The sequence below is a fragment of the Trachemys scripta genome, chromosome 7 (genome assembly GCF_013100865.1).
Source record: "Trachemys scripta elegans isolate TJP31775 chromosome 7, CAS_Tse_1.0, whole genome shotgun sequence".
Classification (NCBI taxonomy): Eukaryota; Metazoa; Chordata; order Testudines; family Emydidae; genus Trachemys; species Trachemys scripta.
In genome coordinates, this window is record NC_048304.1 from 82,797,551 (window position 1) to 82,825,061 (window position 27,511).

The following is a 27,511-nucleotide window of genomic DNA, read 5'->3' on the forward strand; positions in this document are numbered from 1 at the left end:
CGGGGCGGGGCTCGTTCCTTTCACCGCGGCCGCCGACCAGCGCAGCGGCTCCGTGCCCGAGCTCCACGGGGAACAGCCGGAGGAAATGCCCGCAGCCGCCCTCCTTGCAGCCGACAGCGAGCCTGAGACCGCCCTGGAAGGCGAGGCCGCCCGGGCGGGCCGGAGGAGGAAGCACAAGGTACCGGCGGTGGAGACGGAAATGTCGGGAAAGAGACGCCACCTAACCCGGGATCCCCGGGCGTGCTGGGTGCGGGGGCGCGAGCAGCCGGCTGGGTGGGGCCCGATCCCCGCCTGCCGGAGGGAGAACCGAGCCCGGGGGTCCCCGCACAGACACGTGCTGTGCCGGAGGCTCCTCGTGCTATTCGCCGCTTGGCCTCCATTGCTGCGCCACGTGGGCGCCTCGCCTCCTGATAGCGGCTGTGGGTACCGCCGGGCTGAGTGAGCGGAGACGTCGGCACCGCTCGTTTGCCGCTGAACCATCAGCGGCGCCCGCCAAGCTGCCATCCCGATGGTCTGCCGCATTTCTGCCCGCTTGTCAATCTATCAGGGGACGAGAAAGGTGCCAGCCCTGGGCTGTGCTAGACACAGGGCGTGTGTGTTCTCTAGCCAGAGGGGCTCCACCGAGCACGCCCTGCCTCCATCCCCGGAAGGTGTCTGGCGCCTGGATGAGTTAACAGTTTCCAGCGCTATATGGAGACTTCTAGGGTATATGTGTACTGCAGCTGGGAGATGTGATTCCCAGCGAGGGTAGAATCGCTCGGGTTAGCTCTGCTCTAAGTAGAGCTCTATAAACAGCAGTGTGGTCCTTGTGGCATGGACAGTGGCTTGTGCTAGCCAGCCACCTGAGCTCAGAGCCAGGGCTTGGACTGGGACAGCTAGCATAAGCCATCGCCTGTGCCCCAATGTCCAGGCTGCTATTTTCAGAGCGTTAGTTTGAGCACTGCTAGTGTGAGTCTGTCTACTGATGCTGGTCATCACATCTCTTCAGCTGCAGTGTAAACATACCGTCCTTTCAGATTATAATGTGTTCTCAGTTTGGTTATAGCACATTTATACATACTAATCCCAACCCATCCCAAATGTCTGTGTGAAATGGAGATCTCTAAATGTCAGTGTCTAGAAGCTCAAGATTTGGTTTAATATCTTGGTCCAGTGGATAGGATAGGGCATTAGACTGGGACTCAGTAGAGAGTTCTGTTCCTGACACTGCCATTAATCTGCTGCATGAGATTGGGCAAATCACATCACTTCCTGCCTGTTTCCCCTCCCATCCTTTGTCTGTGGTGTCTGTTTTGATTGTACGTACTTTGGGATAAGAAAGATGTGCCTGTACAGTGCCTAATAAAATAGAGTTCCAAACTCATTTGGGGCCTCTAGGGGCTTCTGTCATACAAATATTTACATATGGTAATCATGAGTGAGTAAACAGGTAGGTGCATATGACACTAATTCATCCACTGTTAGCCTAGGAAGAATCTGGTTCTCCTCATATTCAATACTTATTATTCAGTATCAGTCCTCAAGTAATCTAACTGTGACTGAAAATCCTCTTGCAATAGAGGGTGGTTTAATTAAAATGGGGTATGACCCTGCTGGAGAGATTCTGATGACAAAGGAATCCTGCTCTCCCTGAAGAAGATCAGGCATCACAGACAAAAAGTCTTAAAGACCTTTTACTTTTCTTTATAGACTTAGACTTTTTTGTCCTTTTCTGTTTGATGATGTTTTCTCTCTGAAGGATAAAAAGGAGAAGAAATCTAAACGCCGCAATAAATCCAAGGAGCTGAAATCCCAAACAGAGGAAAATGAGCTATCTGAAGATGACCTTGAGCCTCCTAAACCCAAAAAGAAGAAAGAAGTTAAAGAAAAAGTGGATCGAGAGATTGAAGAAAACAGCCCAGAGGACAAGGTGAAATCCTCGTCCATAAGCAATGGTGTTGTCCACTCAAAAGCTCAGTGTAATTCCAGCGAAGCATCAAGTGCGGAATATGACAGTGACCAAGAGCCAGTAAAGGTACACACTGAAACACTGAATTTTACCTGCTTTAAAAATGTAATCTACCAGTCTTGCTTGGTGGAAGTGCTCAGCACTGCTAGGAAATATCTTGTGTATCATCCCTGGTCCTAGCAGAGGATAATAGATTCTGTGCTCTACCTATAAGAGGCGCAGCACAGAATTCACAATCCAGGAGGAGGGGTTGCTAAAGTGGCTTTAAGTTTAATCACCTCTAAGCTCTCTTGTTTCTGGTCTGCTCTGGTGGGTGGAGCAGCCCTGATGTACCTTGGGCTGCCTACGGTACAGCCTGTCCCCAGCTGACTGTAGGCAGCAGCTCTGCCAAGAATCTCTGCAGTGCTGTACAGTCCACGTTGCCCTCTCCCCCTCACCCCCATCTCTACCAGGGTTTACAAATGGGTCCTCATAAGTCAGTTTATGGCTGTATTCCTCAGTACTTGCTCTGGAAACAATTCTCCCCATGCCAGGTCCAGGGCTTTTGGACCCCTTTGCCCTGCATAAAGGGGTCAAAATGCAAGGGGGAAATCTCACCATTGATCTGTAAATCCATCTCCTGCCAAGGAAGGATATATATGGTTTGTTTACACAGGTACATTTACTGACATGATCATACTGGTATATCTCAATGTAGTTGTATCTTATTCTGGAATAAGAGTGTGCACTTGGAGTTACGCTGGTATAATTAAGACAGTAAATTTTCCTGTCTAGACAAGCCCACAACCTCCATGCCAGAAAATATCTGACATTAATCTGATTTAATGCATCAGGCTGAGAAAGGAGTATTACAAAAAGAGAGCATGCCACTTATGGGAATGAGCATGGAGTGCTTTCAGTTGCTCTTTTCTGTTTGATCAGAGTCTTGTTGACAAGTTTCAGAGAAACCTTGCTCACTGAGTTCACCGCTTGTATATATTTCTGGGTCTTGCCGCTCTTCTATTTATTGCTTGTTACATAGGGAAGTATATGTCCATAGTAGAGTGTTTTTGTAGATCACCTGTAGTTTGTTTTCAGTTTCTGTAGCAGAAGTTGGGTAGCTAATTTCAAATCAGTCAATTTAGTGGATAATTTAAATTAAAATGTTTATTTGCAAAATCTCTGAGAAAGTTCCATCATCCAGAAATGTTCTTTACTGGATAATATATGCTAATAGTGAATGTGTTTGTTTTTGTTTGTTCTGCATTTGGCTTAACAATTTTCTAATGTTTTCCAGGGGTGAGTTAAAAAATATTAATTAGCAAAAGGAACACAAATAGTCCAAAATAGACATTCCTTTTAATGCCAAGTGTATATACACAATGTAATAGCAGCCTGAGGTGCAGGGGCCAAAGGTGGTTGCCCTGCATTTATCAAGGTTGTAAGATGACTTTGAGGGTCTCCTTTTCCCCCATGTACACAGAGGATCATGGGTGAGACTGTTCTGGAGAAGAGGTTTTTTTTTTTTTCGGTTAAAATGTTGTGGAACTGAGTAGTATAGTAAACTGATTGTCTCCTTATGCCTAATCTGCTGCTTAATTTTAATTTAACAGCAGCTGACAGAAGAGGAGAGAGAAGGTGCCTTCTCTAATTTCTCTATCTCCAAAGAAACAACTGAGCTTCTTAAAGGTAACTTCTGTGGAGAAAAAATTTACTAACAAAAAGATGGGTTCCAAATAGATCGCAAGTATCTTTTTAAATACAGTAACTCCTCACTTAACGTCCTCCTGCTTAACGTTGTTTCAAAGTTACGTCGCTGCTCGTTTAAAGTTGTGCAGTGCTCCCTTATAATGTTGTTTGGCTACCTGCTCTGTCCACTGCTTGTAAGATTCTGTGGAATAGCAGTGACTTTACAAGGGAGCATTGCATAAGTTCCTCTTCTCCGCCTCCTCTCCCCCTCCCTCCCAGCGCTTAGGACTTTTTGGGGATGTGGGGCGGGGAAGGAGCGGGGATGCAGCTGCTCCTGGGAGGAGGTGGAGTGGGGGTGGGAAGAAGTGGGCCTGGAGTGGAGCGGGGACAGGAGGAGGCGGGCCTGGAGCATCCCCCAGCAAAGTCAGTGCCTGCTCTTCTCAGAGGAAGCGGCTGCTGCAAAGGTGCTTCCTAGCGTCCTTGCCTGCAGTGGGCTGTGTCTGTGTGGGTTAAGCCAGGGGCACTTCCCAACCACAGTACAGTATATAATGCCTTTTGTCTGCCCCCAAAAAATGTCCTTGTAACCTAACACTCCCCCCATCCCCCCCTCCGCATTTACATTAAATATTATGGGAAAATTGGATTCGTTTAACATCATTTCACTTAAAGTTGCTTTTTTCAGGAACATAACTACAATGTTAAGTGAGGAGTTAACTGTAATTTGCCCAAAGCCATTCTGTGTTAGTGACACAAGCAGGGATGGAAACCAGAAGGCCTGACTCTCGCACCCCACTGTAACCACTAGGCACCTTTGCTCCCATTAATGAGGGTTTCACATTTACATGATTTCAAGTGCAGTCTCATCAAGGCAGAATTATTTCTTCTGTGATACAGTTGTTTCTAGATATAAACTGTGAGAAGACAGTTGTTTGTTTTTAGGGCTGTCAAGCGATTAAAAAGATTAATCGTGCAATTAAAAAAAATATTTGTGATTAATCGCGCTGTTAATAATATAATACCATTTATTTAAATATTTTAGTATGGTTTTTTATATTTTCAGATATATTGATTTCAATTACAACACACAATACAAAGTGTACAGTGTTCACTTTATTTTTTATTACAAATATTTGCACAAAAGAAATGGTATTTTTCAATTCGCCTAAGACCAGTACTGTAGTGCAATCTCTTTATCATGAAAGTTGAACTTACAAATGTAGAATTTTTACAAAAAAAAACCCTGCATTCAAAAATAAAACAATGTAAAACTTTAGAGCCTATACGTCCACTCAGTCTTACTTCAGCCAATTACTCAGACAAACAAGTCTGGTTACAATTTGCAGGAGATAATGCTGCCCACTTCTTGTTTACAATGTCACCTGAAAGTGAGAATAGGCATTCGCATGGCACTGTTGTAGCTGGTGTCACAAGATATTTATGTGCCAGATGCGCTAAAGATTCATATGTCCCTTAATGCTTCAACCACCATTCCAGAGGACATGCATCCATGCTGATGATGGGTTCTGCTCGATAACGATCCAAAGCAGAGCAGACTGATGCATATTCATTTTCATCATCTGAGTCAGATGCCACCAGCCGAAGATTGATTTTCTTTTTTGGTGGTTCGGGTTCTGTGGTTTCCGCATCTGAGTGTTGCTATTTTAAGACTTCTGAAAACATGCGCCACACCTCATCCCTCACGGATTTTGAACAGCACTTCAAATTCTTAAACCTTGGATTGAGTGCTGTACCTATTTTTAGATATCTCACATTGGTATGTTCTGTGCGTTTTGTCAAATCTGCTGTGGAAGTATTCTTAAAACAATATGTTCTGGGTCATCATCCGAAACTGCTATAACATGAAATATATGGCAGAATGCAGGTAAAACAGAACAGGAGACATACAGTTCTCCCCCAAGGAGTTCAGTCACAAATTTAATTAATGCATTATTTTTTTAATGAGCATCATTAGCATGGAAGCATGTCCTCCAGAACGGTGGCTGAAGCATGAAGGGGCATATGAATGTTTAGCATATCTGGCACGTAAATATCTTGCAAAGCCAGCTACAAAAGTGCCATGCGAACGCCTGTTCTCACTTTCAGGTGACATAAATAAGAAGCAGGCAAGCAGTATTTCCCGCAAATGTAAACAAACTTGTTTGTCTGAGCTAAACAAGAAGTAGGACTGAGTGGACTTGTAGGCTCTAAAGTTTTACATTGTTTTGTTTTTGAGTGCAGTTATGTAACAAGAATAATCTACATTTGTAAGTTACGCTTTCGCGATAAAGAGACTGCACTACAGTACTTGTATGAGGTGAATTGAAAGATACGATTTCTTTTATCATTTTTACAGTACAAATATTTGTAATAAAAATAATAACATAAAGTGAGCACTTTGTATTCCGTCTTGTAATAGAAATCAATATATTTGAAAATGTAGAAAAACATCCACACATATTTAATAAATTTCAATTGGTATTCTATTGTTTAATAGTGTGATTAGTCACAATTAATTTTTTTGAGTTAATCGACAGCCCTACTTTTTTTCTCCTCTCATTAGCATTATGTTGTGAGGTTGTCACTTATATTGTCTACTGTAACTTCGTATCTGTTTCTGTATACTATTTTCTGAAAAACTATTCCATTTTGTATTTAAATTATCTTTATTAAATCAAATTTATAACTCATCATCTATCTCAACTTTTAGATCATTTGGCAGTTTTGATCTCTTCTCTCTGGCATTCTGCTATCCTAGATTAGTATACTCTGTGAATTTAATCACAATGGAGTTCACGCTATTTTGATCATTGAGTATTAGTAGAGTTTAAAGCAACGCACAGGAATCCATTTTAAACTTTCTTTGTTCTGAAGTCACACCATTAATAATTTGTATATACTACTGGCCAGTTTTTACCCACCCTAATGTTTTCCTCTTTGTACAGCATCTTTCAAACTTCTCCAAGTTTTAATGTGCGTCTGTGTTTAAAAACAAAAAAATCCCACAACCTTGACTGATATCAAAATCAGTTGCATGTACTGTTGCTTTCTGTACCAGACATAGCAAAAAATAGTTGTTTACCCCAGATATCAAATCTTGCTCCCAGAAAAAGATAAAAAAATGCTTTGCCAAGTATAATAAAAATGAAAACAAATGTGTATTTACTGTTTGCACCCACTGTCAGATGTAGGATTTGCCATGATCTGTCTCATGAAATTGGTTTGCTTTTCATTATCATACAAAAGGGCTTTCAGGTGTCTATCTCAGCCCATTGTGGGTTCACAGCACCTTTTAATAAAGGTATATGGAACTGTCTTGCAGCTCGAGGAGTAAAGTACCTGTTTTCTGTGCAAGCAAAGACCTTCCAGCCCATATATGATGGCAAAGATGTGATCGCTCAGGCTCGAACTGGAACTGGGAAAACGTTTTCTTTTGCTGTTCCTTTGATTGAAAAACTTCAGGGAGACACACTAGAGAGGAAGAGAGGCCGCACGCCAAAGGTAATTTAGCCACTTAAGGGTTCACTGATGGCTTAAATTATGGCAATATTTGAAAGTGATTTTATAATTGTTTTTGGTTCTTATTAAAAATATCACCTTCTTTCTTCCCACTTACTCGCTTTTTTAAATGTTCCTTCTGATCCTGGAACACATTCTTCAAAATAAGGTTTACAAAATGATGTTTCTTCGTAGTATCCTAATGATGACAAAATACATGGCTTCGTGATTCTTTGTGATTGCATTCATTGTGTAATATGCCTTCCCTCTTTTCAGCCTATCTGCTGTATTCATATGAGCATATACAAACATTCTGCTCTTAGCTGCCTAGTGAGCAGGTTTCTTGTATGGTTTGATACCTGTCCTACTCATAAAAATGAAGCAGACCAGCAAACTGGTGTTATCCCAAATCATTCTTGCCTCTGCATATAAACTCCAGGATGATACTTGCTTTTTCCCTCCACATTGGGACAGCTTAAGTTATGATTTCAAGTCCTGGCATAAATGTTCTTTATGCTTCTATTTAAGCAGGTGATTTAACTCATAATGCGCTATAAAGGGGTATTGTCAAGTTTGGTCTGTTTATAGTTAGACCAACCACCTTCGTTGCGGTTGTGGAATAAAAACACATCTCTTTCATCCTTCTGCCCTGCCTTTAGAGTAAACAGTATATAATATTGTCTGAAAGAGTATCAACCGGTGAATAATATTCTTGAAAATATCTTTTAACTCTTATAGGCTAACAATTGCAATTCATTTGGGAGGTGGGGAGAGTGATCGCTCACTAGAGTGCTTCAAACGTCAGTGTTTTATTTAAAATAAATTAAATAGCAGCTCTCTTGTTATCCCAAAATTTTGGTTCATGCACATTTTTGTCCTTTAATACTGAACTGTGCCTTGGTCGTCGTCATAATTTTAGAAAATATATAGATTTAGAGAGCTATCTTATAGTGAACAGTTCTTTTTGGACTATCTTAATTGTGCTGTCCTCAGCTGTTAAATCTGGTTGCCAGTCAGGAACAATGAGGCAACCTGATCTAGATAAATGAATACAGGATTGGGAGTCAGAAATTCCTGATTTTATAATCCCATTTCTGTTGCTGATTTGTGTAGCCTTGGGCAAGTCACTTGACCTCTTTGCATCAATTTCTTGGTCTGTATTATGAGTCAGACACTTACCTCTCTTTCAGAAGTGTTTGAGAATTAATTACTAGTGTTTTAAAGTATTTCAGACTCCTAAATAAGTGCGAAGTATGTAACAGAAACACTGCTGTTAGGCAAGAAATATCAATGAAAGTTACATTTTTAAAAGGCTTCATTAGGTGTATTATATAATTCAAGGCATAACTATGGTGTAACTATTGCTAAACGTTTAGTCGGCCTTACTTCATCCTCCTTAATGTTGGGGAGGAAAATGAGGCAAAAAGAATGGTCTGCACCATACTTCTGAAGGATCCGGAAATCCTAGAGAGATCTCTCTAATTCTATTTTCTGTACACTGTCATTTAGCAATGATACCAGAGTAACTGTTTTTATTAATCGTATTCTTGGTGCTTAAAACCTGGTTATGCTAACCTACGTATCCTTGAAATCTGATAGCAACAAAATTGACATAGCAAAAAAACTATAACAGCAAGAATTAACACTGGATAACTAAGAAATTTCAACTAATAACCTGAGCAAATAAATGAATAGTAAATTTAAAAGTAAAGGTTCATGTAAGTGTGAGGCACTTTATCTAACCCATTCTGTGGGACATGTGACCCATACAATTGCAGGGGGCTCTCCTTTGATTTGCTCTGTGACCAAGATTAGTGGAAGGGGTCAGATCAGCTTTCAGTATTGCATAAATCTGGGTTCTGCCAGCTTTGACCCAAGCTTTCTTTGAGGTCCATAGCACTGGATAGCTCATTGTGGCTCCCAAGTCAATATCAGTGCTAGGTTGGAGAAAGTGATGCCTGTTCTGCTTGTTCATACTGTTTATGAAAGCCATGATGTACCAATTTCCTTCTGGCTGAGAGTGTGATCTGAATGATGAGCAGGAACTTGGATACCATTGTGATGAATGTGGCATAAAACCACAGGTGACTACTAACAGGAGAAAATTCAAGGGGGCAGTGTCAGATCAACTTTGCAGCACAACTTACCTGATAGGGTGGGGAATTTGGTACCAATCACCAAGTGGCTGCATTTCTGACGGTTTATCATTCTGTCCAGGTGCTAGTTCTTGCGCCAACGAGAGAGCTGGCAATCCAGGTAGCCAGGGACTTTAAGGATGTCACAAAGAAACTCACAGTGGCTTGTTTTTATGGAGGAACGCCATACAATGGACAAAGTAAGTACATGTTTAGAAGTTGCTTTGATATCCACTCTTGTTTCATGAGAATCATTCAGGGAATAAAACTGGCTATTTTCCTTAAGGTTTCACTTCAGTAAAAAACTGAAATTATTTTAAAAAGAAAAGGCAGTTCAAGTTGGCTCCATCTCTACTAAAAGAATCCCAGGGGATCTCTATCGAAATGTATAATTTATTTTCTTCAAAGGTTATAACATTTCTTTTAAATTTATAAAGAAATAATCTTGTTCCTGAGTGTATGAACGCTAGGGCCAGATGACTGTCCAAGGAAAGCACAGTGCTCATTTTAAACTCCCAAGTGATGGTGTTCCAGTTTAGAGGGTAGTGAAACTGAACAAATCAATCCAGTTCTTGTCTATTCATTTGTCCCTGCCATCTTGTAATGTTGCTTTCAGCTTCAGTAGTTTGTGGCTCAGATACCTCTAACGTAATTGGAGAGTATGTTAAGGAGCTCAGCCTTGAACTTGCCACTTGACATCAGCACTGTAGAGTGACAGCAAGAACGGCAGAAGAAATGATTGGATATTTATTTATTTATTTTTAAATAAAAAAGTGACAAAGTGGGAACTCAACTGGGAGAAGAGAGACTGTAAATTATGATGAAGTCCTGATGGTGTTAAATGCGAATTGAATGAAAATGAATATTTTGGGCATTCTCATTAAGTTATCAGTTCTGGTTTTAGGATAGCAGTCCTTATAGAAAGCCACAGATCACCGCCAGACTCCTTTTACTTGTGACCTAAACTGATTTAATCCTGTCTCCAAAAGTGAAAGGTTAGGGCGTTAACTACCTAGAGTATTACGGTATTAGAAGTATTACTGTAAATTGATAGTAGTTTACCAGCCCTAGAAATTCTGTGATCTCTAAGCATTCTTACATATGTGCTGTTTTGCTGCCCTTTGTTCCAGTTGAACATATTAAAAACGGCATTGACATCTTAGTTGGGACTCCCGGACGAATTAAAGACCACCTTCAGAATGGCAAGCTGGACCTTTCCAATGTGAAGCATGTTGTTTTGGATGAAGTTGATCAAATGTTGGACATGGGCTTTGCTGAACAAGTGGAGGAAATTCTATCATTTGCTTACAAAAAAGGTAAATACTGAATTTATGTGAGTATTGCATTGTCTAAGAAAATTTTTCTGATATATAAGTGTGTGTATGTATATGTGTGTGTGTATATATTGGAATACTTTTTTGAAGGAAATGGTGGAAGCCTTATTAACTGAAATATTTGAAACTGACATGGTCAAAGCACTAGGAAATATAAGAACAAAAGAATGGCCACACGGGATCAAACCAAAGGTCCATCTAGCCCAGTATCCTGTCTTTCGACAGTGACCAGTGAGAGGTGCTTCAGAGGGCATGTACAAAACAGGCAGTTATTGAGTGATCCATCCCCTGTCATCCATTTCCAACCTCTGGCAGTCAGAGGCTAGGAGCACTCTAAGCACGGTGTTGCATCCATAACCATCTTGACTAATAGCTGTTGATGGACCCATGAACTTATCTAGTTCTTTTTTGAGCCCAGTTATACTTTTGGCCTTCACAATATCCTCTGGCAATGAGTTCCAAAGGTTAACTATGTGTTGTGTGAAGAAGTACTTCCTTCTTTTTTTTTTTAACCTGCTTCCTATTAATTTCATTGAGTGACCCCTGGTTCTTGTGTTATGTGAAGAGGTAAATAACACTTCCTGATTCACTTTCTCCACACCATTCATGATTTTATAGACTTCCATCATATCCCCCCTTACTTGTCTCTTTTTCAAGCTGAACAGTCCCATTCTTTTTAATCTCTTGTCCATAGGGTATGTAACAGTTACCATTACTCATTTTTGTTGCACTTCGCTGTACATGTTCCACTTCTAATATTTTTTTTTAAATGGGGCGACCAGAATTGCACGCAGTATTTGAGGAGTGGGCATGCCATGGATTGATATAGTGCATCATGATATTTTCTGTCTTACCTATCCCTGTACTAATGGTTCCCAACATTGTTAAATTTTTTGACTGCTGCTGCATATTGAGCAGATGTTTTCAGAGAAGCATCCACAATGACTCCAAGATCTTTCTTGAGTGATAATAGCTAATTTAGACCCCATCATTTTGTATGTGTAGTTGAGATTGTTTTCCAATGTGCATTACTTTGCATTTATCAACATTGAATTTCATCTGCCATTTTGTTTCCCTGTTACCCAGTTTTGTGAGACCACTTTGTAACTCTTCACAGTCTGTTTTGGACTTAACTATCTTGAATAATTTTATATTGTCTGCACATTTTTGCACCTCACTGTTTACCCTATCTCTGGATCATTTATGACTATGTTGAACTGCACTGGTCCCGGTACAGATCTGTAGGGGACACCACTATTTACCCCTCTCCATTCTGAAAACTGATCATTTATTCCTACCCTTTGTTTCCCATCTTTTAACCAGTTAATGATCCCTTCCCTCTTATCCCATGACCACCCTTGTCCACATGTTTGTTGACCATCTCATAGAATTCTAATAGATTGGTGAGGCATGATTTCTCTTTACAGAAGGCATGTTGACTTTTCTCCAACAACTTGTGTTTACCTGTGTGTCTGATAATTCTATTCTTTACTATAGTTTTAACCAGTTTGCCTGGTATTGAAGTTAGGTTTATTGGTCTGTAATTGCCAGGATTTCCTCCAGAATCTTTTTTACAATTGTCACAGTAAAAGCTGATTTATGTGATAGGCTACATTTCATACATATGTTGTAGAAAATGATTTGCATTGATAGAGGGTGGACTACCTAGAGGTCACCTGCATCTCTGTTCCAATGCTTGTTGGTCCTGAGGGATCTATAAGAATAGGCTGTGCATTTTGCAGTGACAGCTACTGAATGTTAAGCTGTCTTATTTGGAATAGGGCATCAAGTCTGTGTTGCATGATAATATAGTGAATGTGTTGAGCGTCATGCTGAAAATAATAGTAAACCATCAGTTGAGTTCCTCCTTTTATCTTGCTCTGATTCAAATATTGGGAATTTTGCTATTGCTTAAATGCTATTGCTTAAATGGGGAGCAGTTTTGGTCTTGTTGATACTTGATCAATTTTTTGCATTTGAAGAAGTGAGGTTCTTACCCACGAAAGCTTATGCTCCCAATACTTCTGTTAGTCTTAAAGGTGCCACAGGACCCTCGGTTGCTTATTGCTTTATAACTAGTCGTCATAACATGGAATCTGTAATGAAACGTCAGTTCTTATGTTGTAATACTACTTGGATTATTGATAGTGATGTGTTGTTTCAAAGATTCTGAAGACAATCCCCAAACACTGCTGTTTTCTGCAACTTGTCCACACTGGGTGTATGATGTGGCTAAAAAATACATGAAATCCGGATATGAACAGATTGACCTTATTGGAAAGAAGACTCAAAAGACGGCTATGACTGTAGAGGTAAGTAGTTTTGTTACTGAGTAGTATAGGTGCTAGGGATACATAGTATGGATAACATGGGTTATGGTTCTGACCTTCAAAAGGTATGATATTACAGTAACTAAAGCTTAATTTTCTTTTGGCAGTGATTAAAATGAACATAAAGCTTTTTGAAAAAACAATTTTATGTTGGAAAACCAATATTTTTGTTTTGTTTTAGGGTTTTTTTATTTACTTTAAATAAAAACCTAAATATTTTAGAGGATTTTTTTAATCATAATGTTGTCTTTGTGTAAAGAAGTTTAGCTGATATCCTGCTGAATTACAGCAGATATAACATAGACATATTTTCTTTCCCTAACAGCATTTGGCTATAGAGTGTCACTGGTCTCAGAGAGCAGCAGTTATTGGGGATGTCATTCAGGTTTACAGTGGCAGTCATGGACGGACCATCATATTTTGTGAGACTAAAAAGGATGCAAATGAACTGGCCCTGAATGCTTCTATTAAACAGGTATTGATGTCTGAAAAGGTAGTCATGGTTGTAAACATCAAGGCTAGAAGTTCCTGAAATGAAGATGGGAGCGCAGCCATACAAATAGAATTTTATGGTTGTAGACTTCGTGTTTTGTCAACAAGGCCATTTTTTTAGACATTTCAGAAAGCTGCAGGTTTCTCCTTGACCATAACGATGATAACTTCTTTTTGGCTGCAAGATCCTTGGAGACAGGAACTTTATTTTTTGTGATTTGTACAATGCAAAACACATTGCTGACACTATACAATAAGAAATAATAATGGAATAGACATCAGAGCTGTTTGGATTCCTGATTCTTACAACCATGCATCATCTGAATAATGAGTATTTGGGATACAGGGTATCCTATAAACATATTATGACATTTACCCTAAAACTGAAAGGCCTACTCACCCTCTTAAAAAAAACCAACTTCTTGAGCCATTAATTCAGGCCTTGTAGAGTATATTGAGCAGGCCTTCTGCACATAGATGAAATTTACCCATGATGAATAATAATCCTGGATTCTTACAGAGCAAATATTGTTTTGATGTTGAATGTTAAAATCAAGGAAAAGAGGGAATTGGGGAAGTGCAGATATATTTAGTATTAAGTTAAATGTACAGGCTAGACATGCTTAGTTCTGTGGGCTTGCTTTTTTCTCTCCTACTTGTGCATGTAGAGATTCTGTGTAGTTCATTAACAGTAAACCAGCTAAATATGCTAATAACTTTAACAAGGTTGTGGAGTGGCACACACAAACACTTGTGATTTTTATGCTAATATTAACCCTTTGAGGCTAGGTGAGTGTGAACATCTGTGTTGTATTTAATAAATTCTGCTTTTGCATACTGTATTGAGAATTCCCACTTCTAGATCCTGATCTCTTCCCCATTAGACAAATTTAGGCACCACCTCTTTTCTTGCAAATACCAGAGACAGTTCAGACTTGTCAGTTGGGCTTGGCCATGTTGCTGACAACTTTGTTCCATATTCTCCCTTGCCTGTGGGGAGCTCTTCTGGGCAGGGAACTTGGTCTTGATTCTCATCTCATACTGGTGTTCTATTTTAAATTTTTGTATCTTCAGTGGAATTACTCCTGAGTTACACCAGTGAAAGTGAAATCAGGATCAGGTCTTGTCTTCATATCGCCTGTAAAGCATGTAGCACCACAGTTGGTCCTATCTACTGCTGTGAACAGTGTTTGGGGTTGTGAGGAACAGCAAATTGTGCTACCGTTGTCATTGGGTTGCTGCTTTATAGATACCTGTGTTGGATGAAGTCTTAATGATTTGTTCTTCTAACAGGATGCCCAGTCATTGCATGGTGACATTCCACAGAAACAGAGAGAGATCACGTTAAAGGGTTTCAGAAATGGAGCATTTGAAGTTTTGGTTGCAACCAATGTAGCTGCCCGTGGTTTAGATATCCCTGAAGTTGACCTGGTCATACAGAGTTCACCCCCAAAGGTAAGAAACGGGTATGCTTTTTTGAATATTATATCTTCTGAAGCCCTTTTTCAATATTTCTAAATCTATTTTGAATTCCATGTATTTTTCCAGTGAAATATCAGATTGTATGAATCCTTTATTCATAGGTTCTAGGGCTGGAAAGGACCTCAAGAGGTCATTGAGTCCAGTCACCCGCCCTCATGGCAGGACTAAATACTGTCTAGACCATCCCTGATAGACATTTATCTAACCTACTCTTAAATATCTCCAGAGATGGAGATTCCACAACCTCCCTAGGCAGTTTATTCCAGTGTTTAACCACCCTGACAGTTAGGAACTTTTTCCTAATGTCCAACCTAAACCTCCCTTGCTGCAGTTTATGCCCATTGCTTCTTGTTCTATCCTTAGAGGCTAAGATGAACAAATTTTCTCCTTCCTCCTTATGACATCCTTTTAGATACCTGAAAACTGCTATCATGTCCCCTCTGTCTTCTCTTTTCCAAACTAAACAAACCCAGTTCTTTCAGCCTTCCTTCATAGGTCATATTCTCAAGACCTTTAATCATTCTTGTTGCTCTTCTCTGTACCCTCTCCAGTTTCTCCACATCTTTCTTGAAATGCGGTGCCCAGAACTGGACACAATACTCCAGTTGAGGCCTAACCAGCGCAGAGTAGAGCGGAAGAATGACTTCTCATGTCTTGGTCACCACACACCTGTTAATGCATCCCAGAATCATGTTTGCTTTTTTTGCAACAGCATCACACTGTTGACTCATATTTAGCTTCTGGTCCACTATAACCCCTAGATCCCTTTCTGCCGTACTTCTTTCTAGACAGTCTCTTCCCATTCTGTATGTGTAAAACTGATTGTTCCTTCCTAAGTGGAGCACTTTGCATTTGTCTTTGTTAAACTTCATCCTGTTTACCTCAGAGCATTTCTCCAATTTGTCCAGATCATTTTGAATTATGACCCTATCCTACAAAGCAGTTGCAATCCCTCCCAGTTTGGTATCATCTGCAAACTTAATAAGCATACTTTCTATGCCGATATCTAAGTCGTTGATGAAGATATTGAACAGAGCCGGTCCCAAAACAGACCCCTGCGGAACCCCACTGGTTATACCTTTCCAGTAGGATAGGGAACCATTAATAACTACTCTCTGAGTACGGTTATCCAGCCAGTTATGCACCCACCTTATAGTAGCCCCATCTAAGTTGTATTTGCCTAGTTTATTGATAAGAATATCATGCGAGACCATATCAAATGCCTTACTAAAGTCTAGGTATACCACAACTACCGCTTCTCACTTATGCACAAGACTCGTTATCCTGTCAAAAAAAGCTATCAGATTGGTTTGACATGATTTGTTCTTTACAAATCCATGCTGGCTATTCCCTATCACCTTACCACCTTCCAAGTGTTTGCAGATGATTTCCTTATCTTCCCTGGCACAGAAGTTAAACTAACTGGTCTGTAGTTTCCTGGGTTGTTTTTATTTCCCTTTTTATAAATGGGCACTATATTTGCCCTTTTCCAGTCTTCTGGAATCTCTCCTGTCTCCCATGATTTTCCAAAGATAATAGCTCAGGGGTAGGCAACCTTTCCGAAGTGGTGTGCCGAGTCTTCATTTATTCACTTTAAGGTTTCGCGTGCCGGTAATACATTTTAACGTTTTTTTAGAAGGGGTCTCTCTCTAAGTGTATATTATATAACTAAACTAAGTGTTGTATGTAAAGTAAACAAGGTTTTCAAAATGTTTAAGTAGCTTCATTTAAAATTAAATTAAAATGCCTATCTTATGCTGCCAGCCTGCTCAGCCCACTGGTTCGGGGGTTCAGGGCAGAGGGCTGGGTGTGGGGGGAGACTCGAGGTCAGGGCAGAGGGCTGGGGTGTGTGTGGAGGTGCAGGGCAGAAGGCTGAGTGTGTGTGGGGGGCGTCAGGGCAGAGGGCTGGGGTGCTCGGTTCGGGGGGGTGCTCCCAGCCCCCTGCCCTGAGCGGCTAATGGCAGGGGGCTGGGAGGGATATGACCTGTTCCACCCCCTTCCCCCAGGCCCGTCCCTACCTCTCTCTGCCTGCTCTACAGAGCAGCCAGCAGGCTGCCCTTGGCTCTGCTCCTCTGGGAGGAGGAAGGGCCGGAATGCACCACGTTGTGGGAAGAAGGGGGAGGGGGAAGCTTGGCTGCTGCAGGACCAAGCTTCTGCCTCCTGCCCCCCGCAGGGGAGAGCGGGGGGCTGAGTGGGGCGGGGGGCCGGGACCCCCTCCCCAGTGCTCTCCCCTGCGTGGGCAGGAGGCAGAAGCTTGATCCTGCTGCAGCCAAGCTTCCCCCTCCCCCTTCTTCCCACAGCGTGGTGCATTCTGGCCCCTCCTCCTCCTCTCAGTGGGCAGCAGCGTGCCACTCAGAATCGGCTCGCGTGCCATGTTTGGCACGCGTGCTGTAGGTTGCCAACCCCTGTAATAGCTAGAGGCTCAGATACCTCCTCTATTAGGTCCTTGAGTATTCTAGGATACATTTCATCAGGCCCTGGTGACTTGTAGGCATCTAACTTTTCTAAGTGATTTTTAACTTGTTCTTTTTTTATTTTATCTTCCAAACCTACCCCCTTCCCATTAGCATTCACTATGTTAGGCATTCCTTCAGACTTCTTGGTGAAGACCGAAACAAAGAAGTCATTGAGCATCTCTGCCATTTCCAAGTTTCATAAGAACATACATAAAAACATAAGAACGGCCGTACCGGGTCAGACCAAAGGTCCATCTAGCCCAATATCCTGTCTATCAACAGTGGCCAATGCCAGGTGCCCCTGAGGGAGTGGACCTAACAGGCAATGATCAAGTGATCTCTCTCCTGCCACCCATCTCCATCCTCTGACAAACAGAGGGTAGGGACACCATTCTTTACCCATCCTGGCTAATAGCCATTCATGGACTTAACCACCATGAATTAATCCAGTTCTCTTTTAAACGCTGTTATAGTCCTAGCCTTCACAACCTCCTCAGGTAAGGACTTCCACAAGTTGACTGTGCGCTGCATGAAGAAGAACTTCCTTGTATTTGTTTTAAACCTGCTGCCTATTCATTTCATTTGGTGACCCCTAGTTCTTGTATTACGGGAATAAGTAAATAACTTTTCCTTATCCACTTTCTCCACATGACTCATGATTTTATATACCTCTATCATATCCCCCCTTAGTCTCCTCTTTTCCAAGCTGAAGATTCCTAGCCTCTTTAATCTCTCCTCATATGGGACCCGTTCCAAACACCTAATCATTTTAGTTGCCCTTTTCTGAACCTTTTCTAATGCTAGTATATCTTTTTTGAGATGAGGAGACCGCATCTGTATGCAGTATTCGAGATGCAGGCGTACCATCGATTTATATAAGGGCAATAATATAGTCTCTGTCTTATTCTCTATCCCCTTTTTAATAATTCCTAACATCCTGTTTGCTTTTTTGACCGCCTCTGCACACTGCGTGGACATCTTCAGAGAACTATCCACGATGACTCCAAGATCTTTTTCCTGACTTGTTGTAGCTAAATTAGCCCCCATCATATTGTATGTATAGTTGGGGTCATTTTTTCCAATGTGCATTACTTTACATTTATCCACATTAAATTTCATTTGCCATTTTGTTGCCCAATCACTTAGTTTTGTGAGATCTTTTTGTCACAGTCTGCTTTGGTCTTAACTATCTTGAGCAGTTTAGTATCATCTGCAAACTTTGCCACCTCACTGTTTACCCCTTTCTCCAGATCATTTATGAATAAGTTGAATAGGATTGGTCTGAGGACTGACCCCTGGGGAACACCACTCGTTACCACTCTCCATTCTGAGAATTTACCATTAATTCCTACCCTTTGTTCCCTGTCTTTTAACCAGTTCTCAATCCATGAAAGGACCTTCCCTTTTATCCCATGACAGCTTAATTTATGTAAGAGCCTTTGGTGAGGGACCTTGTCAAAGACTTTCTGGAAATCTAAGTATCAGAGGGGTAGCCGGGTTAGTCTGAATCTGTAAAAAGCAACAGAGGGTTCTGTGGCACCTTTAAGACTAACACAAGTATTGGAGCATACTGATGAAGTGGGCATTCACCCACGAAAGCTTATGCTCCAATACTTCTGTTAGTCTTAAAGGTGCCACAGGACCCTCTGGAAATCTAAGTACACTATGTCCACCGGATCCCCCTTGTCCACATGTTTGCTAACCCCTTCAAAGAACTCTAATAGATTAGTAAGACACGATTTCCCTTTACAGAAACCATGTTGACTATTGCTCAACAGTTTGTTTTTCTATGTGTCTGACAATTTTATTCTTAACTATTGTTTCGACTAATTTGCCCGGAACCGACGTTAGACTTACCGGTCTGTAATTGCTGGGATCGCCTCTAGAGCCCTTTTTAAATATTGGTGTTACGTTGGCTAACTTCCAGTCATTGGGTACAGAAGCCAATTTAAAGGACAGGTTACAAACCTTAGTTAATAGTTCCACAACTTCACATTTGAGTTCTTTCAGAACCCTTGGATGAATGCTATCTGGTCCCGGTGACTTGTTACTGTTAAGTTTATCAATTAATTCCAAAACCTCTAGTGACACTTCAGTCTGTGACAGTTCCTCAGATTTGTCACCTACAAAAGCTGGCTCAGGTTTGGGAATCTCCCTAACATCCTCAGCCGTGAAGACTGAAGCAAAGAATCCATTTAGTTTCTCCGCAATGACTTTATCGTCTTTAAGCGCTCCTTTTGTATCTCTATCATCAAGGTGCCCCACTGGTTGTTTAGCAGGCTTCCTGCTTCTGATATACTTAAAAAACATTTTGTTATTACCTTTGGAGTTTTTGGCTAGCTGTTCTTCAAACTCCTCTTTGGCTTTTCTTATTACATTCTTGCAGTTAATTTGGCAGTGTTTATGCTCCTTCCTATTTGCCTCACTAGGATTTGACTTCCATGTTTTAAAGGAAGTCTTTTTATCCCTCACTGCTTCTTTTACATGGTTGTTAAACCACGGTGGCTCTTTTTTAGTTCTTTTACTGTGTTTCTTAATTTGGGATTTTACTGTGTTTCCTCTTACTGTTTCTCCCTCCTAACTGAGCAGTGGGCCTACCCTGTCCTTGATCTTCCTCTTGCTTCTAATGTATTGATAAAGTCATTTAAGTTTATGATACTTCCAGTCTTTTACCTGAATCTGGTGTTACTCTTCTCCTCCAGGGTTTTATTTCTTCTTTGTGGCAGTCAGGAGGGTCACTTCATTTCCAAACAGACTTCCGAGAGCACAATAGAGCATCCCTCTGTGAAACCTTGTATTTCACACAGACTATTTGCATTGGGCGAATCAGATTTGTTTTCTGATGTTGCAAGATTGGTTGCATTGGGTTTTGTTATTCCTCTTTTGGCTAGACACTTACCTCTTTATTTGAACCTTGCTTTTTTTGTTTTTTTTTAATGTTTACTATCTTTTTGGATAGTTAAACCTGTTATGATAACCCTCCTACAAAAACCTCTTTATACAGCAGGAATAAGGGAGCTCGTTTTTATAAAAACGATCTAGAATGCTTTTAAAATTTCTAGATGTTTTGTAAAACCTTTTAGGCCTTTTAATTTTAAAAAACTGTTTATGTTAATTTTCATTTTAAAGGATGTGGATTCATATATCCATCGATCTGGGCGCACAGGAAGAGCTGGACGGACTGGAATGTGTATCTGTTTTTATCAGCGAAAGGAAGAAGATCAATTAAGACACGTAGAACAAAAAGCGGTAACAGTCTAGCTTTCTTTGGGGTTTGTTTTGCTTAATCAGTCATTGAACATCTAAAAATACAGTGTGCGCATATATTCAGTCAAGTGCTGTGTAAGGCTACACGGTTCCAACCCGGAAATAGGCAGGGCCTAAAATGGTAATACTAGTCTTTGAAAAGTTTTTATGTACTGTGCTGTGTTGTCTTCTGCAGGTTTTCCTATTCAAATATAACTTTGAATATCCTTTCAAATATAACTTTGCCAAGGCTTGTTCATGTGAAATTTCTTGTATATACTTGTAGCAGTTGGTGTCTGATAACATGTAATCATTCCACAATCTCTTTCTGTGTACTACAAAAATCTATCTTTAAAGGAGAACTTGAAAGGCTGTTCTGAAAACAATGTCAAAGCATTGAAGGTACTGAATCAGTAATATGCAGGCTTTTAAATTTACAAATTAAAATGAAATACTTGAAAATCCTCTCCTGTTTCACTTATCTGCCGAGGCTTGCATTTAGAGTTGTGTAATCCTTACAAAGATTAGATGGTAGAAATCCCACTTTTTGCATTTCTTGTTCTGTTTCAGGGTGTCATTAGCTGCTGAAGGCTAAACAGAGAATTTTGAACCCTAGGTTCTTTCTTTTTGGCATGTATTAAACATTCATCTTAGAACTTTACTTACTTCAGGAGTGTTTAATGGAAAGAGGTAAAAATTACACAATAAAAGTAGAGCCTTGAACCAACTATTGTCTCAGTTCCCTGGCTTAATTCTGTCTCTCATGTTTTCAGTTTCCTTTGAGGATTAAATACTCTTGCTCTGTAGGATTAAATTGTTTTCAGTGTCAATCCATTGACATTGCACAAACTATTATACTGGCTTTTGGCGAAGATCGTTGTTATGTCTAAATCTGATACGTCTTGTGTTGTGGGGCTAGACTCTGATCTAATGAGTCTTTTCTGTTTCTAATGGCTTTGATTCAAATATGTGATCATGTCACAGGTACCCACACATGAACAAAGATAAGAATAATTTTAATGTGTTCTATTTTATACAAGAGAGGCTTTTTATAGTTTTTAAATTATCATGGTTAAATAAAGATTGAACAAAGGATTTCCTGCTTAGGACTAGTAAGGGAATGGTGGCCTTGGAAACAGAACTTGACGAGAATTTGGTTCTGTTGAGTAATGTAGGGAAAAGACCTTGAGCTGTAATTCATTTTCTCTTCTCAATTTCAGGGCATTACATTTAAGCGTGTAGGTGTGCCTACAGCAACAGATATAATTAAAGCCTCCAGTAAAGATGCTATCAGGTAAGTTCATTATCTGTCCACAGTTACAAGATGTCTTGAACTTGTAGAAGAAAAATATTGATGCCAATATGGAGATGTAAGACTCAGTCCTGTTACATATACAGTCATACATTTGTCTCTTATAAAATCAGTTGCCTTACATATGTACGCTGTCTGATTTTAGTAAGATATTAGCAGTAAGCCCCTCACACAGCAAAATGTCCTTTTTAAAAATATATGTTGTTAAAAGTAACTTTCAGTTATAACCTATCAAACCTAACGACAAGTAATGGAATAGAAAATTACTTACGTATAGGGAAACTGACTAATTCCTAGCTGTTGCTATTGATTTTTAAGAATTGTTACTATATTTAGTATAACTAGAGTAGCCTTTTAGTTAATGTGTCTGTTGCAGCTCACACTCTGCATTTCGTATCAGATTCATTATTAGTGTTGCTGTTTTCACTCTGTTCAGCTTCAGCCCTAGCTTTGTACACATCTAACACCTAGTTGGTGGAAATCGCTTCCAGGTGGCATTTTCCTCATGCTTCCCTTCAGGGGCGTGCACAGGAATAAAAATTTTACCCCCTTCGCGGGGAGGGGGGGGCACATTCTGTGCTCCTGCCAGGACTGGAGGCGCTTGCTCTCGCCCTGGGGCCCCACTGGGGACCCTGTGCTCCCTTCTCCTACCCACCCTCACCTCTGGGAACCCTGTGCTCCCCCCTCGACTGATCCCTTCCTTGCCTGCACCACCCCCAGAAACTCTGTTCACTGACCCTCTACTATTGATTAGGAGGATTTTTGCACCATATCATCTCAGCTGCTGATTGGTGGAGGCAGAGAAGAGGGTGGGGTGGATGAGCTCCGGAGAACGCGACTCCTGGAGGAGGGAATCTGGCTGCTCAGCACTGCAGCTGAGAGCTCTGCCTGGGTGTGCACTGCGAGCAGACATCCAGTTCGAAGTGGGGATGGAGGGGGGGATGACAGATACCCTCCTCTACCCTCCCTAAATGGTGCCCCTGCCCTGGTGCCGGAGGAGCTTTCTCTTCTCCTGGAACCAGAGAAGTTTTCCCAAGAGAGATAATAATTGGTGGGGTCCATGCCCATGCTTGGAAACCCCACCGCCCCCTTCCCCCATTCACGCCCCTACTTCGCTGTCTTGAAAACTTTTTCCCCTGCGTGTTTGCGAGTGATGTGTTGATGCTTTCCATACATCATTTTCATACAAGAGAGAGGTGGTTTACCACTAGTCAGTGTCAAATCTGACGTTCTTGAACATACATATCTGATACTTGTAAGTTTGGACCCAAATCAGCCTTCATTTGTGCATCTACAACAGTCACTGAAGTCAGTGATCGCTGCACCTATGTAACTGAGGTCTCCTGTATCCATCAATAACTGCAGCGATAGGATCGCCTAGCCAGCCAAATAGGCCCTTTCTAAATGTAATATCTATGACTCTTAATTAAGATGATTAGGTATAACATTTTATATTTCTAAGAATTTCCTTGAATACAGTCTAATAGTATGTATTTGCTGTATATCAAGAATAGACTTTGCCAGTGTAGTATGATTTAGAAATATTTGTTCAGTCTGAGATTAGCAGAAGTTTAATAATATAACTTGAGAGGCTTGATCTGGGGTTGTGACCACCATGCTCTTCCCATGTTGCTAAATGGGACTGGGAGTTCCAGCATGGAAGAGGTTGAGAACCATTTGCCTAGTGAGCTATTGGTATGCACTGCCGTGTTGGAGATGCAGGTTTAACCCCTCCCCCTTCCCTCCCCCAGCTTCGCTCCATGTGTCAGTGGTAAGTGTCAGTATGTTGAAGCAGCCTCCTCTGGGAGTGGGAAGTACTTTGCTCAGCTCATCAGTGACATTGTGGTGTGCTACAAAAGGCCATTGATAGACGCTAAACAGGGATCTATTTATTGCTCGTAATGAAATGATGGTCACTACATGATCTTCTGTGTGGAGCATAAAAGGAGGGAATCAGCTTTACTGGCAATACAGAGTATTCTTGGGGCAAAGGTCACTCTCTGCATATGTTATAGCCTTCTCTTGGGTGATTAGCTCAAGATTTTCCAAGTGACTGTTTGGGTGCCAAACTGGGAGACACCTTAAGGAGGCGGGATTATCAGAGGATGGGGACTTGCCACTTGCAGAGTATCAGGCCCCTTTGAACATACCCAAGATTGGTGCACAAAAATTGAAGCACCCAACAATAACTAGCCACTTCTGAAATTCTTGGCCTTAACCTTTGAATTAGTCTTAACAAGTTAATGAAATTTCTCTCACACAATTGAATTTTGTAATGTTGGCTTTCTGTATATTGACCTATCAAATCTTTGCTGTAAATACGTAGGTTTTTGGATTCCGTTCCTCCTTCTGCCATCGACTATTTCAAACAATCAGCTCAGCGGCTGATAGAGGAAAAGGGGGCAGTGGAAGCTCTGGCTGCAGCACTAGCCCATATTTCTGGGGCTACTTCCATTGAACAGCGTTCCTTGCTCAACTCAGATGCGGTAAATAATAATGTTGCATGTCACTACTGTGCTCAGAGCACTGTATGAACTAATCTCATAACACCTCTGTGAGAGGGGTAAATATTCTGTCCATCTTAGAGAGAGAGAGAGATTATGTATTGAATGGTAAGCAGTGTTGCAAATTTACTGAATAAGTGTAACAAGGCCTGATGCCCTTCAGCTCCCTGTGTCTGAAACTAGCCCTCACCATCACTTTCTGGCACCGTTTAGTTATAGAGATTGTTGCCTCCATTCTCCTTTAATGAGGTACTCTCAAGTTGTTAGCCCAGTCCAAACAGAGCTTCCTTGTTGCTTTCCCAACTAGGTGCCTGAGCTGCAGCTATTGTCGACCTTGCATCAAATTCCAATTTTCTTAACTAAAATCAAATCTTAGTGGCATAGTACAGAAAACAGAGGAACTTGAAACTAATTAGTATATTTTGCTTTAACCGGCACTAAGAAAAGGACCCCTAAATTGTCTCAGAGCTTAACTACAGAAAAGTGTGATACCATAATGGAAAACTTCAGTAAAGTTTCTTGAGCCAATAGGATGGTTTCTGCTGGTTTAGTCTGTCTTTCTGGAAAATGAAGTCCCAGCATATTTTAAGGAAAAAGAGAGTCCAGCAGGTAGTCTCTGGGAGTATCTTGTTACAGGAAAGACCCTGTAGAAAAAGCTTTCTTTGATATGGGCAGAGGCTACCCAACTCCAGTTCATCTTTGGATGGTAACTGTTTTGAAGTCAGTACAGTAGATTTCATCTTGTTACATTGCCATCTGGATTTCCATTCCTTATATTGGCCTGTACTAAGTTCTCATGTCTCTTCCTTTTGTAATTTTATAAATGGATATTGATGTGCACCTAATAACTGATCCCCCCCACTTCCAACAAATATATTCAGTCTAAAGACTGATACCAATGTGTATTTCTAGCTAGTCTTCATTTTCTCTTGAAGGCTTTTATTATCATGTGAATGGAGGGTGCCTTTATTCCAGACAGCCTACTTGTTAACAGAACAGTAGAGCCTTAAATGACTACTTACAGTAGTCACAAAGATTTATATAGGAATTAATATTCGACAGATTGGACTAGTAAGGGAATGGTGGCCTTGGACTAGTAAGGGAATCTGCCACAGTCTGGTTTAGTCCTTCATTGTAAACACATTTCACTGTTTCTTTTTAAAGGGCTATGTGACAATGACATTACAATGTTCGGTAGAGATGCACAACCTTGGCTATGCTTGGCGAGGACTAAAAGAACAGCTTGGTGATGAAATAGACAATAAAGTTATCAGAATGCGTTTTCTCAAGGGAAAGATGGTGAGATGGTTTATCCTATTGTTTTGTATGTTTGGTTTATTTGGGGAATTTAAGGGCATCTTCTCCTTTTAATGCAGGTGTTGGCTTCTACCATGACCTCATCAAAGTTGTCTATGAGGAGGGTTGTTTTTCTACATTTTGCCTCTATTGTAATCCAATGACAGAGAAGTTAGGAAATTCACTTCATATAGGAACCCATCATGTTACACTAATGGGTTGAAATAGCTTCTCTTTCATCAATAAAATAGACAAATAGTTCTTATTGCTCACACTCATCTGTAAATACTTTGCAATCAGCAGTTCAGGGACTTGGCTCAGTGGAGTCACTTGACTCCTGCACAAAGAGCTTTGACAAAGAAGTTGCATTGCAGGAAGTTCATGCCCTACCTTTGAACAGATACATTACTTCAGGGAAGTGGGGCTGCTGTGAGCACCAAGCATTTGATTCCTCATTTTTTGGCACATCTAAAATTTTTATTTCCCACAGAATATAAAGGCACTCTCAAAATAGAGCAGGCACTCTGCTACGGTGTTACCTTCATACTTACTTGGAATTAATAAGCAGTGTTTCAGATGTAGTCTGTTATCTGAAGTTAGTGTTCCAATGTCTCTCTTTTTGGATGCCAGCTTGGAAAGTAAATGAATATTCTCTCTGTTGTGTTTAGGGTGTGTGCTTTGATGTCCGTACAGCTGAGCTAAATCGTATACAGGTATGTTCTTATTGCTGGAGGACCTTTAGAATCCTTTTTGGGTCATTTAAGCCAAATACTGTAGCTGCTACTTATATGGTTAGACTATGGTAGTACACCTCTACCCCGATATAACGCTATCCTCGGGAGCCAAAAAATCTTACTGCGTTATATTGAACTTGCTTTGATCTGCCAGAGTGCACAGCTCCCCCCTTCCCCCCCGGAGCACTGCTTTACCGCGTTATATCCGAATCCGTGTTATATCGGGTCGCGTTATATCGGGGTAGAGGTGTATAAGGCTTACAGTTTAATGCAGAGAGTCCAAAACTTTTGTGCATGAAGAGGGCTGCATATTCATTACAAAATATACTCTTTCCTGCTGTTCTTGTTAACTGAACATATTTTGCTGCTTCTGACTTTTTGCTTGTCTGTCCATTGCCTTCCTCTTCTTTACAAAATCCTGCATTGTTTTCTACGTTGTGTCTTGGCCTTTCGGCTGCTGTCAACCCCCCTAACTGAGGGCATTAATAGTAACCAACTTACCCTGTGGTTATTCTCTCCTCTGTCCCATGACTGTGAATTGTAAGGGTTTTAAAGACTAATGTTGACCCTTGTCCATAAGATGGATCTGATGAACTAGTTTGGTGAGGATGAGGCTGGTTTTGAAATAACTTCTATGAATGTTCTTGCATGCAAATTCAGTTCCTACGTTTTCATGATTTCTTTAAATGAATGCATTAAACTTGTTTGATCAGGAGCAATGGCAAGATTCAAGACGCTGGCAGCTGTCCATAGCAACGGAGTTACCTGAGCTAGAAGAAATTCCACGTGAAGCAGGCCGAGGTTTCTCTAACTTCAGTAATGGGAGGCAAGGAGGCGGTGGCTTTAACAAAAATAACAGATTCAAAAACGGAGGCCAGAAACGAAGTTTTCACAGAGCATTTTAGTAACTAATTCAGTTGATGTAGCTATGGGACTACATAATGCCTGCTTTATTGAAATTAAAATCTCTTGAACTTTCCCGTTTGTTTTTGTTACTTGCTAAACGAGTCACTTGTCTGTAAGTGAGGATGGCAACAAAATCTACTTGTTGAAATGACATAAAGTTCATTTTAAAAGAA

General features: G+C 40.8%; 1 protein-coding gene across 1 annotated transcript; it reads left to right on the plus strand.

The window, feature by feature from the left end:
- On the plus strand, positions 1-27,511 carry DDX21 (DExD-box helicase 21). The gene is made up of 15 exons (XM_034776295.1): positions 1-178; positions 1,739-2,014; positions 3,541-3,616; positions 6,936-7,114; positions 9,329-9,446; positions 10,377-10,562; positions 12,747-12,892; positions 13,236-13,385; positions 14,696-14,857; positions 20,470-20,589; positions 21,807-21,880; positions 24,225-24,384; positions 25,567-25,701; positions 26,367-26,411; positions 27,146-27,511. The coding sequence occupies exons 1-15, from the start codon at positions 86-88 to the stop codon at positions 27,335-27,337; spliced, it is 2,112 nt and encodes a 703-aa protein (XP_034632186.1). The 5' UTR covers positions 1-85; the 3' UTR covers positions 27,338-27,511.